Here is a 17,946-nt window from a genome sequence, read left to right on the forward strand (position 1 = left end):
GTAAATGCCGCCAGGAGAACAAATAATTACTACTTGTCAAATTGTGTCACCTGATTCTAAGAGAATATCGCTTTTAATAACACACAGAAAACTAGCACTTTCTCTCTGCAGTTACGCGACATCAATTGTTGCCAGCTTTGTTACCTGATTCCACGAGAATATGTTGCTTAGCAATGCACAGATAACTAACACTTTCACACACACTCCATATCGCGCTACATATCACATGGTAATTGTTATGCTGGGCTTGCCACATTCATGCAGTACAGCTGTATAGCACGTACTCTCAGGGCAGGGCCAGTATCTATTTTCGTCTGATGATCGATTCAGTTCGTGAAACTCAGAGTTACGAAAAACAACTGCTCGTTCTTCTGTCTGTGTAAGGACGAAGTATCAAGATGATTCAAGAAGACATCCAGGATCGAACAAAGAATACACGACTGACATTACAATAACAAGAAGACTCAAATAACTCCCTAGTCTAATGAGTGTCAGAACCAGGGCTAACACCCACACGGTTCAGATGGTCGCAAGACCGGGGCTCTGCCAACCGTGTACGGGTTGTAGTAAGGTCACTGTTTCCGCACACAGTGGTCCTCCGACTTGTACCATGCTGTCAACATGGTCAACCAACAAGATGTTTTCAACAAAACAAGGTTTATCTAATACCATGACTGTACAATGTACCAGTAGTTGTGTTGTGAGTTGTTGTACCCCAGGTCATGAGTTGTACCCCAGGTCATGAGTTGTTGTACCCCAGGTCCAGGTCGTCAGGCTGACCAGGCTGACTGTATTTTACATCTGTCAAAGTAACTGTCCCCATGGAAAATTGTAACTCGGCCGTTGGTTAATTCCAGTTTTTTTGTGGGACTGCGCCAACCCCACCCCTCTCGATCTCCACCACTGGTCACTTTTGATCAGAATTGTAGGTGCGAAGACAAGTCACCACTCGTGGCGGACGGAACGGGACCAATCACAAGTCAGTTCAGGTGTGCAGTTTTTAGCCTCAGCAAGCTATAAACGTAGAGTTGCTGAGGTGAGGGTGGTCGGCGTCTGGGGTGAACGATTTCCAGATTGATTTTTCCACATCTATCCTATTGAATCATGTTTCATTTTACTGGATTATACACAATGGACTGTCATGGCATCTTACTGAAAGACTATTCAAGTGGCTAGAATACACTTTTAAAATAATACAAATATTTTAAGAAAAGCATGAAAAGTTTGAAAACGCATTTCGGAGGATGGACTGGCTAGCTCAAATCCACGCTTTCTTACTCTGACAACAATCCTTTGCAACCCATGTGTGGTCTGGTCGAGTCTAATCATGATGGACTTATAAGAATTTTATATTACTGGCAGTTCCATAATAATAATAATAATAATAAAGTGGATGATAAAATAATGTCAACGAATGCACAGCACACAGTGTGCTTAATGGATAGGAATATAGGATATACATGTACCGTCTAGGTGCTTGGTCTGTGGATAATTGTGAATTGAATTAATTTAAATGTGCCTAGCTTGATTCGCCGTGTAATGATGGTGATGTGCAGCCAGAGTCGCCACATTACTCTAGTTATCTATCTCGAGTCACACTCCTGCCAATAAGTTAGTCCCGCTGGCAGAATTCAGAGCTATTTTGGACACCCGGTTCGCTGCTCCACTGTACACTGCACGGTGCTTGATAGCGTTGGGAGCTGCGCACAAGCAGAGAGATAACAGAGAAAATTGGGTCACTGTCCAAATCCCAGCAGCAGCAATCAGATATGAACTCCGGTTGAATTCAAGCAGTGAATATAATCATGTGCCCCATTATCTCACTGGACTGTCCCCGTGGAATATCGCAATCCTGCGGCCGCTAGAAAATCCGCCATTTTCTCACGTCTTGTAAGACATCGTGTTTTGTCCAAATCCACCGTGATCTTCTGGAAGGTCTGCTATTGGGGCATTGAAGGGCTGCTAAATGTCCCTGTAGAGATCGGGGAGTAATAAAATACCAGTATTTTATTACTCCCTGCTAAAAAGTAAAAAAAGTAAATTATCGTATCCGTTCCCGAAGGGAACTCACGACGGCCGCTAACACCCGATAAACCCTAGCGGCAGATGCAGCGCCTAACGGTGGGGGTGAGTGGGCAAGTCTCACAACCACTGGCACAAGTGCCGAAAACGACCCCATTAGCTGCATCTATGTACCCCTTGTGCCTGGCCACAAGTTCCCAGTTGACTGTGGGTAGCAGCACGGCTGGAAAAACCGCTCCCAGGCAGGACTTGAACCAGGTACCTCTCGTATCTCAATCATGGTCTTTGACCAACCCACTGTGCCTGCCTGGTTCAACTGTGCCTCCCTGCTAGGGACAGTAGAATGTAATGCGCAGCTGTCAGAGCCAGGCGACCACGCCTCCAGCACCTTCACAGTGCTGTACGGTTCGCGGCCTGGTGCGAGAGAAATTCACAAGTCTGGGCATGATGCAGGGAATCATCAGTCATCAGTTGATACATGTACTCTTGATAACACAATGGTTCTGTGTTGTAGTAGTAGTAGTAGTAGTAGTAGTAGTATTTATTTTATTTACCATCGGATGCCTCAACAGTGATACACACAACTCTTAAGAGGGCCGATAACGGGGTAAGTGGAAAGGAAAAGAAAAGAAAAAAATAGAGAAAATTGGAATCCAGACATCAAGCAGGTTGTAATGTGAACATTAGCATCATGTTCTGTTGAATCATTCGAATGCCAATCATTTTTTTATGTTTGGACTCAGATGGTCGTTGTAGTTCCTTGGTCCTTTTTCTTTGCTATAATTTTTTAGGTTTCATCGCAATTTGTCGCGATTTTCTTGATTTTACGCCGAATTTCATTTGCAGTCAAAATTTTCAGAGAAATTCTTCTGCAATTTCCACTGGGAAAGACCAATATGGCCTAACTCGTTTTGTGTATATGAAAATCCATTTCTCAGCGAATTGCCATTGTACTTCGGGATGTGGAAGGAGAGGTAAGGCCCACTGCTAGTGTACTAACGGTATTGATTGCTCCAAAAGTGTGTGCGTATCTACAACTTTTGCTAAAAACCAAACCAAAAAAAGTTAGTCAACTTACAGGTGGGGTATAACTGCCTTTGAACTGGGAAATAGTCTATGGTTAGGTCGTTTTAAAACCGGAAAATACCGCAACCGCTTGTACAATCTCTATCCAGTGCTGCGACGGCAGAGTTTCACATGGCATGGTCCAAAGTTTATGCTTACAACCATACATGAAACTACTTGACAGCACGAGCTAGAATGGCTTTATGTAACGCAGTTTTCTGCGAGTTGCGGTGGTTTTTTAAGTCGTAGTCGGTGAATTTTGCATCGCTGTTCGTCCTTATGCCCATACAAAATGCCATGTGGACACAGGCAGACACAGACAGACAGACACACACACACACACACGCGCAATTTCATCGACTTACATTTTCAAAAAATGTTGCATTAACAAGCGGCTGCCCGGGAGGCAGGGAGTTAGCAGGAATGGGGCAGAAGTCTTCGATGGTAACTCGAAATTGGCTTTTGAAGGCCACATTTCTTAAACCCTGAAGGCTCACCAAAACATCGTTTCCAGTAACGGTCAAGAATTCTGTCACATTTTCCAGGGACTCAATGCCGTCCAACGATAGCATAACCTGTAGAAAGGAAACCAACATATACAACCATTGCATGGCATCCAACAATAGTGACGGCAACTACCTGAAACCGAATTTTTGTTCTTCTGATGCACTCGTATAGACCCAGTGGAGGATGCATGCAGTCTAATCCAGTGTAGTTTAGTGTGGTGTAGCATGATGCCGCAGGCTCACACTCTGGTACACTACAACTACAAGCGGAGTCCTTCACCAAAGGGTCCATGTACAACGACCGGGGTTACGTACATGTTGTGTACCATATGCAGGTCTGCAGCACTTGGATTTCAGATGGTGCGGTCAAATGGGACACTTGACCGGAAATGGCTTTTATTCCTGAAACCTCCAGTTTTGCACGAGTTGGGTTGGTCAACATTTTAAAAATGCGGATCGAGTGCTAGGGCCCTGTTATGTACAATTTCCAATGCTCTTACCGGATTAAAACCTATCCTCAGGGTAACGGCAGTCTTAAAACTGTCCAGACCACGTAGTGATTGTAACTGTGGCATGAAGCTAAACGACGCTTGACCTGCGTGCACCAAACCCGCAAGTCCTGCCAAGTCCATCACACCTGGAAGTTCTTGGATTGACAGGTCGCCTGCATGGAAAGACAGCAGGAGAACAAAGGTCAACATGCCGGCGCGTCACACTGCAATGCGAACCAATCCAGGAATACGGGAATTCCCTATTGACACACACACTAACAAGAAAAAAAACATTTGTGAGAAGCCGAGGACTTGTCACATAACAGTGCAATGCACTGGTGTAGTGCGGTTGCAAACCGCTACAGAACACTCAGCACAGGCAACAATTTGCTTTGCAAGCCGCATCATGCAATAACCCCGGTCACCTATTAGTACTAAGACTTAGTATCATGCTGCACTTACTGCTTGCTTACCAGCGTGTCTGTGACTGTGGCATGTTCTGTGTGTACGATTGCCCCTCAAGATGAGTTTTTTAAACATTTTTAAAATAGTTTTAATTTTGTGAAATCGTAATGTTCAGTTAGTCTGTGCTTGAAAATTCTGCAACGAGCGTATGGGCGCTGGTGCATCTTAGTTGGCATACTAAGCACGTATGGCTTCATCCAGCCCTCGCTCGGCATAGTTCAAAAGTCGTCTTCCCGCTCGACTTGATCGCTTCTGGACATTCATTCTTGGACGGGAGGTTTTCTCTGAGTCTAAGACCTACCATTGTCTTGAAATCGAGAAATCAACTTCTAAAATGAAACTGGACTATGCCTTTTATAGTACATGCACTTACCCATTACGCTGCGCACTTGACTGAGACCGGTCAAGTTATTGAGCTGATTGTTTCGAGTTACAATTAGTCGTGACATCGTAACCGGGTGGTCAATGGGCAGGTGGCTGAACAAGTCGACTGTTGACACTAGCAGCCCATTGTCAGAAAGTATCAGCTCATCCAATCTGCACACGTTCTGCAGGCCATTCAGCGATGTGATGGGTGTGTCCACTATTGTCAGTGAATCAATTTCCTGGCACACAGGACAATTCAACACCACCACAGAATGATATGAAAGACAAGTATAGGCCCACTGAGACTAATTCACACATGTTATTGAAAATATTGAAACAAATTACAATCATTCCTGTCCTAAGTGCATTTGATATATTCTTGGATTCCAGAAAAGGTGAGCCAAGTCCATACGCCAACCCCCCCCCCCGCCCCAAACACACACACACATGCGCGCACACACGCACGTACACACACATGCGTTCATGCACGCACGAATGTCCACACCCATGCGCGCACGCACGTACACACACATGCACACACGTACACATACACACACACGCATACAGACAATGGCGTACTTACAGAAACATTGCGGAAAGGCGCGAGGCTCGTAATTGTGCAGTTGCCAATTTCTCCAAGGCACCTAATGGTCACTGAGCCAAGGATCTACCGGGTTAATTAAATGACATGCATACCAAAAGTGAGCACAAAGGACAAGCAGAGATTTGTCTACGTCCACATAAGGAGTTTTTGGTCGGTTGCCATGATGAAACATGAAGCGGGAAACGTAGACATGACAGGAATAGTGGATATACAACTAAAACGCGTGGACGTGCGTATCTCTCCCAGTCGTACCATAGCCTACAAGAAGTGGGTGAATTAGTGCGATAAAAGACAAGAAACGGTGAGGTAAAATGGTTGAGGAGAGAGAGAGAGAGAGAGAGAGAGAGAGAGAGAGAGAGAGAGAGAGAGAGAGAGAGAGAGAGAGAGAGAAAGAGAAAGAGAAAGAGAGAGAGAGAGGCAGAGAGGGACGAGAGAGACAGAGAGGCAGAGAGTGTGCGTGTCGAGCGACGTCTGCTGGTGTGATGAGACTAATGGCTATACCATAGCTCAGTGGTCAGAGCATCGTTGGCCTATAGCGAAGGTCCCTGGCTTGAGTCTTGCTGGTATCAGCCAGTTTCTCTTCAGACTTTCTTCACTTTTCAACAGCCTGTCTGATGACACTATTGTCGCAGTGAGTTTCAGGATGTTGTATAGCAAGTCCCCTTGCTGTATTCATGACCCAGCTGGCAAGGGAAATACTTCATACTGTGAAGCCACATGGCAAGTTTAAATACTCATCAGTATGCCATACTTACTGTGTTACAGTTAGAAATCTTCTCATCGAGATCCTGCTGATTATTTATGAACAAGGTTGTGAAGTTGCAAATGATGGCCTGAAGAGAAAGATTATGTTTTACAAAGCACAGAGTACTACGACGGATTATGTCTGACGGGTGTGAGGTCAATAGGTCCAATGGCCCGGTATGACCAAGAGTACATATCCAATAGTGTGCAGCTCCTATCTCGAGCTGTGATGCCATCATGGGTTCACGCACGGCGGAATTTTCTTATTGCGTCATTCTTTTGAAGCAGTATGATGATGGGTGTATTTTTCCCGCACTTGTTTTGTGGACATTGGGAGAGTTCATCGGGTTCAGGAATCAGGACACATCGATCTATCATCCGTTGTTCTGCTTCGACTACCGTAACTGAGATGCACAAATTCTTTGTTCTCTGACCTCTGGCTACGCATGATGGCATTAGTGAGTCAAATAGCCACGAAAGACTGATGTCATAAAAACAAACTGCCGTGGGCTTGGGGATTGTCGAATTGCACACTCTTCAGTGGTTATGTACTCTTGGTATAGTGAAGGGAGGGCCTAGGGGCCCGGAAGGGGCTCAAGGAGAGGTGCCAGCAAGAGCCATGGGCCGCATTCACAGCTGTTTCCAGAGACCTGAAAAGTAGCTGCCGCAGTGTTTGTCCACATGCAAGGTTACTAAGCAAGTATCCAAGCCCCTGCAAGTAGCGTGCATGGAAGTGGTTCCCGCTGGGATAAAACAGGCTGTCAGTATTCAGCTCATCAGCGGCATGCTCACGTGATCACTTCCTTACCTCTAGCCCATCAATATGACTAGCCTTGCTCCACTGCTGTACTACATACTCATGGTTAGAGTGTGAACAGAAGATGTCATGTTTCATGCGAGAATGCCAAAAATACCTGCTTCCAAGACGAAAAATCTCTCATCATTCTTTTCCAACCCTTCGCAGATGGTGTGTTGTGTTTTGTCTCGAATATGTGCGCCATGAAAAAAATGTACCCAGAAATACCTTATCACAAGGCAGAACCCTTCAACACTCTGAACATAAATGTGTCGGGTCCAACATTTCAGGTGCAGCATTTTCCGCGGAGTGTTAGCCACTCTGCAAAATACATAAACATTAATTTATTTTAGACACTCGAAAACGCCCCTGCGGCTTCGAGACGGTCTGAATGCTGAACATGAATCGACCAGCGCAGCAGTGCTCCATCCATACGATGCATGTATGACATCATTCGACTACTTTTCATGTACTGCCATCCATCATTGCACTAGTGGGAAGCTTCTGCATGATTTCGGTTATACATGCAGCCTGAGGAATTTAGACACCTGCTGTCAATTCTGAGTTGATGTCAAAATAGGATGCCGTTTCTCCTAATTCAGTGGATCTTCTCAACTTTTTAACCGTTGGTATCGTCTTGTATGCAATGGTACCCATTAAAATTATAGTGGCCAAACAATTCAAAGTCTGCTGTACGGCTTATACTCCGAATGTAGGTAAACAAAATACGAAGTTTGGCCTCGAAAAGGATGGCGATGCTTAGACACCGGTGTGCCTAACACTTTGAAAAAATATGGTATCTTACTCAAGAATCAATTATCCCCTTGTTGTTGGCTGTGATAATGCGAGATGACAGATTCTTACCACTTAACCTACATACTTCGAAGCACCTGTATGCAGGTCGCTAAGAGACGGGAAAATGACCATGTCACAAGACATTGAATATAATTAATAAAAATATATTTCACAGTTCGCGTGAGATTCGGCTGGAAGCTGAGTTTTCCGCATCCGCCGTGGGAACGCCACCACCCTCTAGGATCAAGGCGCAGATGCAGCGCCTAAACGGTGGGAGGTGAGTAGATCAGACCCACCACCAAGTGGTCAAAGACCGAATCCCATTTGCTGCATCCATGTTACCCTCGTGCCAGGCCACGAGTTCCCAAATAACTGTGGGTCGCAGCACGGCTGGAAAAATTCCTTCCGCTTCCCAGCAGGACTTGAACCGGGTACCCTCTGTTTCTCAATCATAGTCTTAGACCATCCCACTATGCCTGCCTGCTATAAATTATGGTATTTATCCCTGACCTATCATCGATAAATTCATGTGTGAGCATTGTTCTCTGTAAAACTGTCTAGGTCTTCCCCAGAACAACGAGGAACCTTATAATAGAATATTATTTTATCTACAGACAAGCAACTTACAACCGAAGTAATATTGATGGTGGCTGGATCACTTGTTGTATCACCAACCAAAGCTGCTGCGGGGACCGAGATGTCGATTGTCAACGTAAAGATGGTGGAGAAGGTGACCATGTTCGGTACAGTGCATGTGTACCTACAGAGACACCGACACAGTACAGTTTGGAGCAAGGTGCTATACTGCAGTGCAGTTGCTATGATCACTGATTACATCATGCCAGGAGAGGAGAATCAATGATTATACATGTAAAATTCGCAAGAGGTATACAACAGGAAGTAAAATAGGGCTGTTTCGTTGTTACTCCGAGTTTCTTGGCAAAAACCAATCGTCAGACAACATGATTGGTTTTTGCCATGATTGGGTTTTGCCATGAAACTCCGAGTAACAACGAAACAGCCCTCTTTTACTTCCTTTTGTGTACCACTTGCGTACTACGCTCTGCCCATTCCGGGCATTTGAGCACTATTGCAGGTTAAGGCGCACTGCCTCTGTGTACAAGTAAAATTCATTAGATGTTTAGTATAGGAGTTGAGTTGTTGATACAAGGCTACCTGTTTTGATTGAGTAGAGTATTTTTCATAAAAAAAAGTTCGAACCCCAGGATCTAGTCAGCACACTTCTTTTTGGCTCTATGTCTGACCAGGAAAAGTTGAGGTATAGTTCAGAAGTCCACTTAGCATTTTCACATATTTTGTTCACTCACTTGTTTATCTGCTACACAATTTGCACTTGATTGCTGATGGTCAAAGGCTATTGTTAAACTTTGCTTTTTTAAAGTTTTTTTTACTCCCAGTGGAGCAATTCATCGTGGTGGCTCTCATGAGAACACATTCTCAGTGGATTCACTTGATCTACCGGCCATGATTTTTTTGTGTATATGCAACAAATTTACCAGATCTGCTTGTCTGACATTCATTTCCAACCAATAGGTGTCACCCCACCTCCATCCAATATCCCAATGCATGGCCGTTCCTAATATAGCTGGTGCGAAACAATCACTCAGCTATCTTATCCCACAAACTCAGCATCTCTCACAGCCTCAAAAAGTCCTATATCACCTCAATAAAGAGCAAATGAAATAATGCCAGTGCGCACCTGAGACAGTAGAGGAGAAATTGTCATTTTCGTCTTTTCCGTCATGTTGAGGTAAAACTTAAGCAAGGCAAAATCCCGCTGTTTCAGTATGCATACTCAGAGCTGCACACTCTGCTTGATGTACAATAGTAAGTAGCATCCTAATACCATACGTAATAGGTCTTACCTGAGTGCACGCACGGCATTGCTCAGAGTGTTGAGAGGATCGACTGACAACAGAATTGCCTGAGTACTGTTGACAATAGTCAGATTGGTACATGTACTGCTGATGGAGTTATCCAAAGATAGACTTTCTCCTAGTGGACAGCCACCTTCAATACTGTTGATTATGACAATGGCTTGAAGACCAGGTACCACTGGTAAGAGAATTACAACTTGAGGAGATACGAGTTGTGCTGGAGCTCCACCTTCAACAACAACAACATTGTCGATCTCCCCATCACCAGCACGGATAACAGGCGTACCAGCGGATTGCACAGTTATTGTGGAGATAGATGTTTCCACAGCTGATGAAACTCCATTATCAAAAACAGCAATCCGAAGGGACTGATCAAATGGTAATGTCTTTCGAGGGTCAGAGAACAAGTTGTAGTATCGCATAGTGCGAAGGACAGAACCATAACGAACATCGAATTCCCTGCCAACAAGATCAATTGCAGTGTTGAACATTCCATTGCCAATCTTGGTGATATTGGGAGAGACAGAAGCAGGGTCAGCTACAGTGATGAAAGAGCCGCAGCTTTCCACACACAAGACATCAAACTGACTCAGTGGCTTGTTACTTAGAGTCACTGCACGTAAAGTACCAACGAATCGCGGATGCGTTGTCGTTGGCCAGAAACCAAAGTAGATTCTCCCAGTGATACTTGTTCCACTATTAGCAGGCCTTGCTTGGGTACCAAGACTGGCACCATCCACAAACACAACAATGTTGTTGGCATCTCCACTCACTGCTATGTGGTGTAGAATATTGTTATTGACAGTTGACGTCAGGACAAATTCGAGTGGTACATACACAAAATTCCCTTCATTGGGAACGCAGATGGATACAATGACATAAAAGTTATTAATCGAAACTGCAACCACTCCTGGAACAACGACAATCACTCCGCTGTCACGAGATGGATCCATTTCAAAGTAAGCTGCCACTGAAAACTCACTGAAATCCGATGGAAGATCTGTATTCGCAGCATCCAAAGTTGTGTTCGGGCCTGTTTCAGTTGTCTGAAGAATTTGCTCACCATCAGTACATGTCGAACCGGCTAGAAGCAATAGATCAGTGGCATCAATTCCACACTTGCCATACTTACTAATGTCAAATCTACAGCCAATAGTTGGATCACCTGCAACACAAACTGGCAGATTGTCACAGCGCCCACCACATCTGCACTCGCCACAGCCTTCCTGGAGGCAAGCCTTCTCTGCTGCAGTAGTTGTTCCTGGCCTGATAAGGGCTTTGAAAATCTCACCAGTGAAGCGATTATCCGTGCCAGTTGCATCAAGTCTCATATGCGCACCAAGGAGAAGGGAGTCAATATCAGATGGAATAGGGTTAGCAAAGCATGGTGCATTTGCTGGGGAAAGGCTTAATGTTCTAATTAGCATTCCATCAAGAGTGACAGTGATTGAATCAGGTCGGAACTCAGCTAAGACCTCATGCCTTCCTGTTTGAACGTTACCTCCCATTGATTCAAAGTCAAAAGCGGTGCCACCAGATCGGTATTGGCCATTGGATGACCCAACACAAGTACGGTGGTAAGTTTCAAAGCAGGCTCTTGAGCCAAACCATCCAACTGCGGCCGCTGAAACTGTCACACCATATCCCCACGTAAATGCACTTCCTGAACTAACAAGCGCACCACCTGTACCTGTAGCACCCATTGCAAAGCCAAGTTCAAATTCAACATGAACTTCAAAACTATCTGTGTTGGTACGAATACCAGGCCTGTGAACCTCAGCTACTCGTCTCTCATCGCCCAAAATTCCACCAAACGAGAAAGATGTTCCATCAAATGATCCTGGAGTATCTGCAAAGTGCAACAAGTTTGTGATTCCCACTCTGAAAACCAGAGCTCGCACTTGTCCTCGGAAGCACTGTGCATTATGGCAACCAATGGCCAGACCACTATGATTATTTGGTAAGCCATCGGGTCGTTGAGAAGGAAGAAGTACGAATGGAGTCTGTTGTACATTGTCGACGTGAAGACGAAGTTGGGGGAATCGCAATTCGAGTGCAAAGTTGTGCCAAAGCCCATCAAACAAGTCGGCAGATGGATGGACAACTTCAAAGGTTTGCCTCGCACCGTCAACTCTATATGAGACCGCAATAGCTCCAGTTGGTCTTGGTTCCACAGCGAAGGCAACATTACCAGAATCATCCAGAATAGTTAGCAGGTAGCCAAATTCGGTTGTGTTGATCCTAATGCAAGCGGAGAGTACAAAGCCCTCCACAAGGCTGGCCTGTACTTCAGCCAAACTGACTTTATTAGCTAGTCCATTGAAAGTAGCAATACCATTGTCAACAGGAACTGGGCCTGTCATCAGTGTCAGTAGATTGAGAGCAGTGACATTGGGACATGTGCCGAGTGGTGAGGCTGTGCAGTCACATGGAAGTGGAGAAGCCAAGCGCTGTGTAACAGCAGAAGTTCCTGGAAGATCAATGGTAAGTCGATCAATAGGGTGAATTATATCATTATCCACAACAATAGCATTGGGCTGCAAATCAATGGGTCTGTCCTGGATTGTATATGTGTTATTCATAATGTTTCGCAGCATTGGAACATTATCATTCAGGTCCAGTAAATTCAATGTAACTGAAGCAGTATCAGTGAACATTGAATCGTTCACGAATGCTGTGAATGTGATAACAGCATCAGTTTCAAAGTCCAGGTTGGTATCAATAATTGACAGAACACCAGTAACTGGGTCCACAGACACACTCGTTGGTTCGCCTTGGAGACTGAATATCAGATCTTTGAGTGTACCATCTGGATCAGTAGCTGTGAAAACCAATACATCCGCAAGTGCAGTTGCCTCACTGACAGTGGCTGTATACGAATCTGGACTAAAAACAGGGGCATTATCGTTGACATTGAAGATGTTCACAGTTAGAGAAAATGATGCGCTATGGGGTGGTGTTCCAGTGTCGTTGACAAACACAGTGACTGTATGCATAGTTTCTGTTTCAAAGTCCAGACTAGCGACCAGGGTAATGACGCCCTCGTTATCAATATCAAACAAAGGTGGAGAATCCTGTTGAAGGGAATACCTGAGCTCGTCTCCATCGTTATCAATTGTTGGACAACCAGTGTCTCCATCATCAACAGTTAACGCAAGTATAGTTGTTCCTGCGGGTGTATCCTCTGCAAATGTTTCGGTAGCAGGATTTTGCTTAGAAACAGACAGGCCATTTGATGTTAGCACAATCTCGGTAGAATTACGATTCTGTTCCACAATAGTCAAGTGCAGGATGGCAGAGGTGTTGAACATTCCATCGGTCACTACAAAGGGAATGGCAACGGTGTCGTTCGGGTAGCAAGGTTGAAGCTGGCAGAGTGGCTGACCAACCACACTGACTCTGCCTGTTGTTTCATTCAGCATGATTCCATTGCATTCCGAGCGAATTACATACGTAGAGTTTTCAGCTGCCGGGACCATGAATTCCGTGCCGTTTTCATTTTCCATAGAGTCGTTGTTGGGACAAACAAAGAAGTACCTGAGGGACTGTTCCTGATTCACGCTGTCCGCGTCTGATGCGGAAAGAGGACTGGGTATGGTGAAGCCACTTGCAGAATCAGGTATACACCTCATCACGACAGCGTCGATCATAGGTGCATTGTCGTTGACTGGCTCAATGTCGACCAGCGTAACCAGTGGTTCAGAACACTCAACAGCATCATTACCTTCCACTCTAGAGCACACAATCGCGGACACATTGCGCGTTCCCAGCAGCGGTTCATCGTCATCATTACAGTACATGACATCCTGAATTGCAAGACTAGCTTCCTCCAACGATAATCCGTTCACGTTCAGTCGGTATTCCGCAAATCCTGTACCCTCCGCTGTTTGCTTAAATATGGATAAAAATGAAGGAGACACGCTCAGACTTTCATCATTGTTTCTAATGCCATCAAGGTGTAGCGTTGCATCCACCAGATTGCTCAACGCAGCATCTGTGACGTTCGAGTGAAGTATTCCCGGATGACAATTCCGACCCTCGGGTACCACCACCAAACCAGGTCCGGGTGGATTGAAGGCAGGAGCTGGGTTCACACTGTTCCCATGGTTACCTGCAGATGCACAGGAGGAACACAGGACACATTGCAATGGCTGGAGTGAATCTCTGCGTTAAACCATTGGATGGAGAGCCGAGGATTTTAAATTAAAACGAAAGGACCAATAAGGTTACACGTTTTCCGTAGCCTATAGATCGTTGAATGTCAGTAACATATCAGACATTACTGTACTAACTGTTGACCATTCTGACTCAACAGTATCTTGGAAATTTGCTAAAATGCACGGGTTTGTTATACGTGGAGTCGACTACACTCACACCTCGCTTATCCGGGCGGTGCGGGACAAGGCACTGCCCGTAATTGTGAAAATGTCTGTAACTGCGAATCACGTACATCTTGATGAGGTAGGAGCATGGATATGGCATGTGACGTCACTGTTTCCACAAAAGTGACAAAAGAGTAGTAATATTTCCTCTGAAACTCTCCTAAATGATGCCCAGTACTAGCCGGTAGACCGAAGTGCCCACAGCTTTGGGGTCCAGATAACCGATGTATGAGTGTATATGGGTGTTCTCGGGTGATCAACAGAAAGACCATGTCTAATGTTTTGCCGCAACAAATGCAGCCGCTTACCTGAGCCATTGAGAACGAACTGGTTGATAAGGTACCCTCCACTGCCGACTATCGCCATTCCAAGGAGGGCCCAACCGAGAGTGATTGCGGAGCTCACCTTCTCGCAACCCAGGCACAGTCCACAACAGCAACCCAGCGCTGCACAGCGCCATCGCCCTTTCCTCTTTCTCTTCTTTTTGTAGCCGCCGTCACCATTCTCGAGTGGTTCATCGTACTGCAGAGGCTTTGTACTCGAAATGCTGCTCTGACTCTGAACGCTACGATTTGATGCTGTTGGCGGTGATGACGGTGGATTCGGAAGTGGATCCGGTGTCTCATCTGCAACGGACCCGTACATACCAGTACACCCATGACATGTAGTGTGTATAATATCGCCGGGCTCCTAAACACGATAATTATTACAATACTCAATAGTGTAACTGTTCATCTGTCAGGCGCAACAACCTGAACAAAATTGGCTATTTCAACGCAGAGCTAACGTTTCCTGACAACTGACACTTGACGGACTCACGATTGATAACTTGTCTTGAGTTGTACAATACACAAATAGGAGAGGATACAGCCTTTGGGTAATCCTGAAACAAAGATTATTAAAAGGGGAAGTATACCCTAAATAAATTAATTGAAAATTTGATTTCAGGGCCTAAAATCAAATTTTCACCAGTTGTACTAGTCTACGGTCTTCGGGCCCGGGTGCTGAGTCCAGTGTATACATAGAGGTAGTCCGACCCAGTTGGCCGATTTCATGTCGGAGTTGGTGGCGGAGCGCGAGCATCGGCCGAAAAATCGGCCTAGTACTGTAGTAGATCTACTTAACTTAGTACAGACTGAGTAGACTCTCTAGTCTAGATGATTGACCAGGCGCATAAGCAGCTCAGCGGTATTTTTTTTACAAAATTTATAATGAGGAAGTACTGACACAGTGACAGTCTGTACATCAAGCCTCATGCCATGCCTCATGCTGTATTTACAGCCATTTATGATACCAGACTGTAATTACAGCCATTTATCTCCTTTCTTCCTGTTGTTGTGTTTTTACCGCCATATTGCCAGGCACTAGGTGCGTGTTTACCATGGTTTACCACCATAATTATTATGAATAAAGTGTTGTGCCTCATGCCGTGGAGTACTGATATCACACTTCCCGCTTCCTTCTTTCATCACCACAAACACCGCTCCCTGCACTTCGGTCCGGATGGCGCCTGCACTTCGGTGCCAGCCAGCACTGCAGCAGTGTCGAGTCAGGCATCCTGGTAGGAATGCATTCCTACCAGGAGAGGGAGCGGTGTTTGTACGTAGACCATGGTAGACGCACAGAGCTAGAGACCAATCTACATTGTACAGACTGCGTAGCTAGACCGCCTACAAAGTAACAGCACTAGTACTAGTACTAGTAGACTATATTGAGCTTTGTTCCCGTTCTCCGAGGGACGACGACGACGGCCCTGCCGGTAACAGTAACACCTGGCAGACTGCATAGTCGTGTACAAGAATGGAGTGTGGGCGCTTTACAATTTACATGATTGTGCACCTATCTGGATATATGGGACCTCAATGCCAATGCGGGTTCCTTTCACTCGAAAACACCTCCACTCCTTCATTTTCTTTATCCCACGAATAGGCTCTCAGATGCACCAACGGGGTCTCACCAGCCCTAAGTGGATAATGGTGGAAAACAATTGGCAGATTCTGCTCGAAAAGCAGTGAAAATGGCAGACCCACACAACCCTCATGGCAGGCACTTCCTTGAATTCTGCTCCATTCCTTTATCCACATACCAAAAGTGCATGAAACATACCGGTACATGGAGAAAAGTACCCAATTGTCTGCCAATTTTTCTGCCGGTATTATCCACCAGGGGCTACGCTATAAGTCCCACTGTTTCCATTGCGTGCAAGGCAATAATGAGAGTGCTGCAAGTGACAAGACTGGATGGATTGAGTACAATCATTGCACGTGTACACTGTCTGACGTGTCCAGTCAACTTCGCTAATAACGACTGCGGATATAACGACAATTCGCGAATAACGACAGAATTTCCATGCCCAGAACAAAGTTCCATCCAACTGTAATACATATAATAAGACTTCGGGTATAACGACACTTCGCGAATAAGGACACTTTTTTGATGCCCCGCCGAATGTCGTTATAAACGAAGTTGACTGTATGTACTTACACAAGTTTGAGTCATGTATAGTAGCCGGTTCACAGGTGGAATATGGACGAGACCCACTATAGTCGTCGTCGAAGACTGGTGGCTCGGCTGGAAATGAATAGGGCCACTTGTCGCGAATAAGACAATTTGGTGGAGGAGGTATTGGAGCCGGAGGTGTTGGTGGTGCGGAAGGCGGTGGCATGTCCATATCACCTGATTCCTCTTCGCCGCCGCTGTCTCGAGCAGGGTGGGATATAACCTGCATATCACCAGTGGGTTGCGTTGGTGCCAGTGGATCGGCTTGGTTCACGGTTTGTAGCCCGTCTGTAACAGCATTGGTTCGTACCGACTGCTGGTCAGATCCGCACGGAGTGCAGGACAAATTGCACACTACTTGATATGACTTTGCCTCCTCTCTCCTCTCGAGGTTTTGAAAGTCACTTACAGTTCAAGTCTTCCTTTTCATATCTGCGACAGGTGAATCATGGCAAGCTTGTTTTGTACACCATTCCCCAGTCATCCCAGTCTTCCCCAACTGTCCCCATTGCGTGTTTCCATAAACACCGCTTGGTGTGTCAAGTTTAGGCTGAAGTCAGTTCCCGCTGGGCACTCAGCGATCCCAGATTGAAGGGAATATCCCTTTATAATAACGAATAACCAACCCGATACCTTGACTTTTGTTTACTCCCTGGATCAGCAACCACTGCCTCTGACGCCCATGACAACGCCAGTGATTCTGTACATGTTAAAAGTGCATGTACATGCACACTGTCTCGAGCCTACTACATCCATGCAGAGAATGAGGCGAGAAAAATATCTTCGATGGTAATGGTCTTAAAATTACTTAGTGGTAGTAATTATGCAAAGGACCAGTGTCAACTAACTCGACAGGTTTGTGACTCATGTTTCCCTATGTGCAGGTACTTGAGAAGCAGCTCACGTTCTGCAGACGAGCTGTGTATTATTTTGTGCATGAGTGCATGTACCGTACGTGCTGTTCATTTGCAGATGTCCCAGGAACCTCACCGAAATGTTTTACTGAAAACAATCCTGGTCTAGCTGGAAAGAAAACATGAGAGAGAGTTGGAGTGCCGGGTGGGTCCCCACTTGCCCTAACGAAGTACACTTAGCTTCGACAAAGCCATATTAGGTGCTAGAGATCGATTGGGCACAGAAACCACGTGACTTTCTAAACCAGTTAGATGTTCCCTTTTCCAACCTAAGTAACGTTACACCTGCATCTGGCCATGGCTAATAGCACAGCTCATCAGGCCACTTCCCCTCGCCAGCCAGTTTTCAGATAGCCTTAGGCTCTCTAAAGCGTCAGACCAGACAAGTCATTCCGAAAG

General features: G+C 45.5%; 1 protein-coding gene across 1 annotated transcript; it reads right to left on the bottom strand.

Annotated features, from left to right (window-relative positions):
* Window positions 1-1,117: 1,117 nt before the first annotated feature.
* LOC135830808 (uncharacterized) lies at window positions 1,118-17,015 on the bottom strand. Its single transcript, XM_065343018.1, has 10 exons — window positions 16,619-17,015; window positions 14,443-14,760; window positions 9,741-13,863; window positions 8,482-8,614; window positions 6,275-6,352; window positions 5,499-5,582; window positions 4,923-5,154; window positions 4,094-4,257; window positions 3,453-3,662; window positions 1,118-1,700 (listed from the first exon to the last, which is right to left on the bottom strand). Exons 1-10 carry the CDS (start codon window positions 16,860-16,862, stop codon window positions 1,638-1,640), a joined length of 5,649 nt encoding a protein of 1,882 aa, XP_065199090.1. The 5' UTR covers window positions 16,863-17,015; the 3' UTR covers window positions 1,118-1,637.
* Window positions 17,016-17,946: the final 931 nt, after the last annotated feature.

This window comes from Sycon ciliatum, unplaced genomic scaffold (genome assembly GCF_964019385.1).
Source record: "Sycon ciliatum unplaced genomic scaffold, ocSycCili1.1 SCAFFOLD_2069, whole genome shotgun sequence".
Lineage (NCBI taxonomy): Eukaryota > Metazoa > Porifera > Calcarea > Leucosolenida > Sycettidae > Sycon > Sycon ciliatum.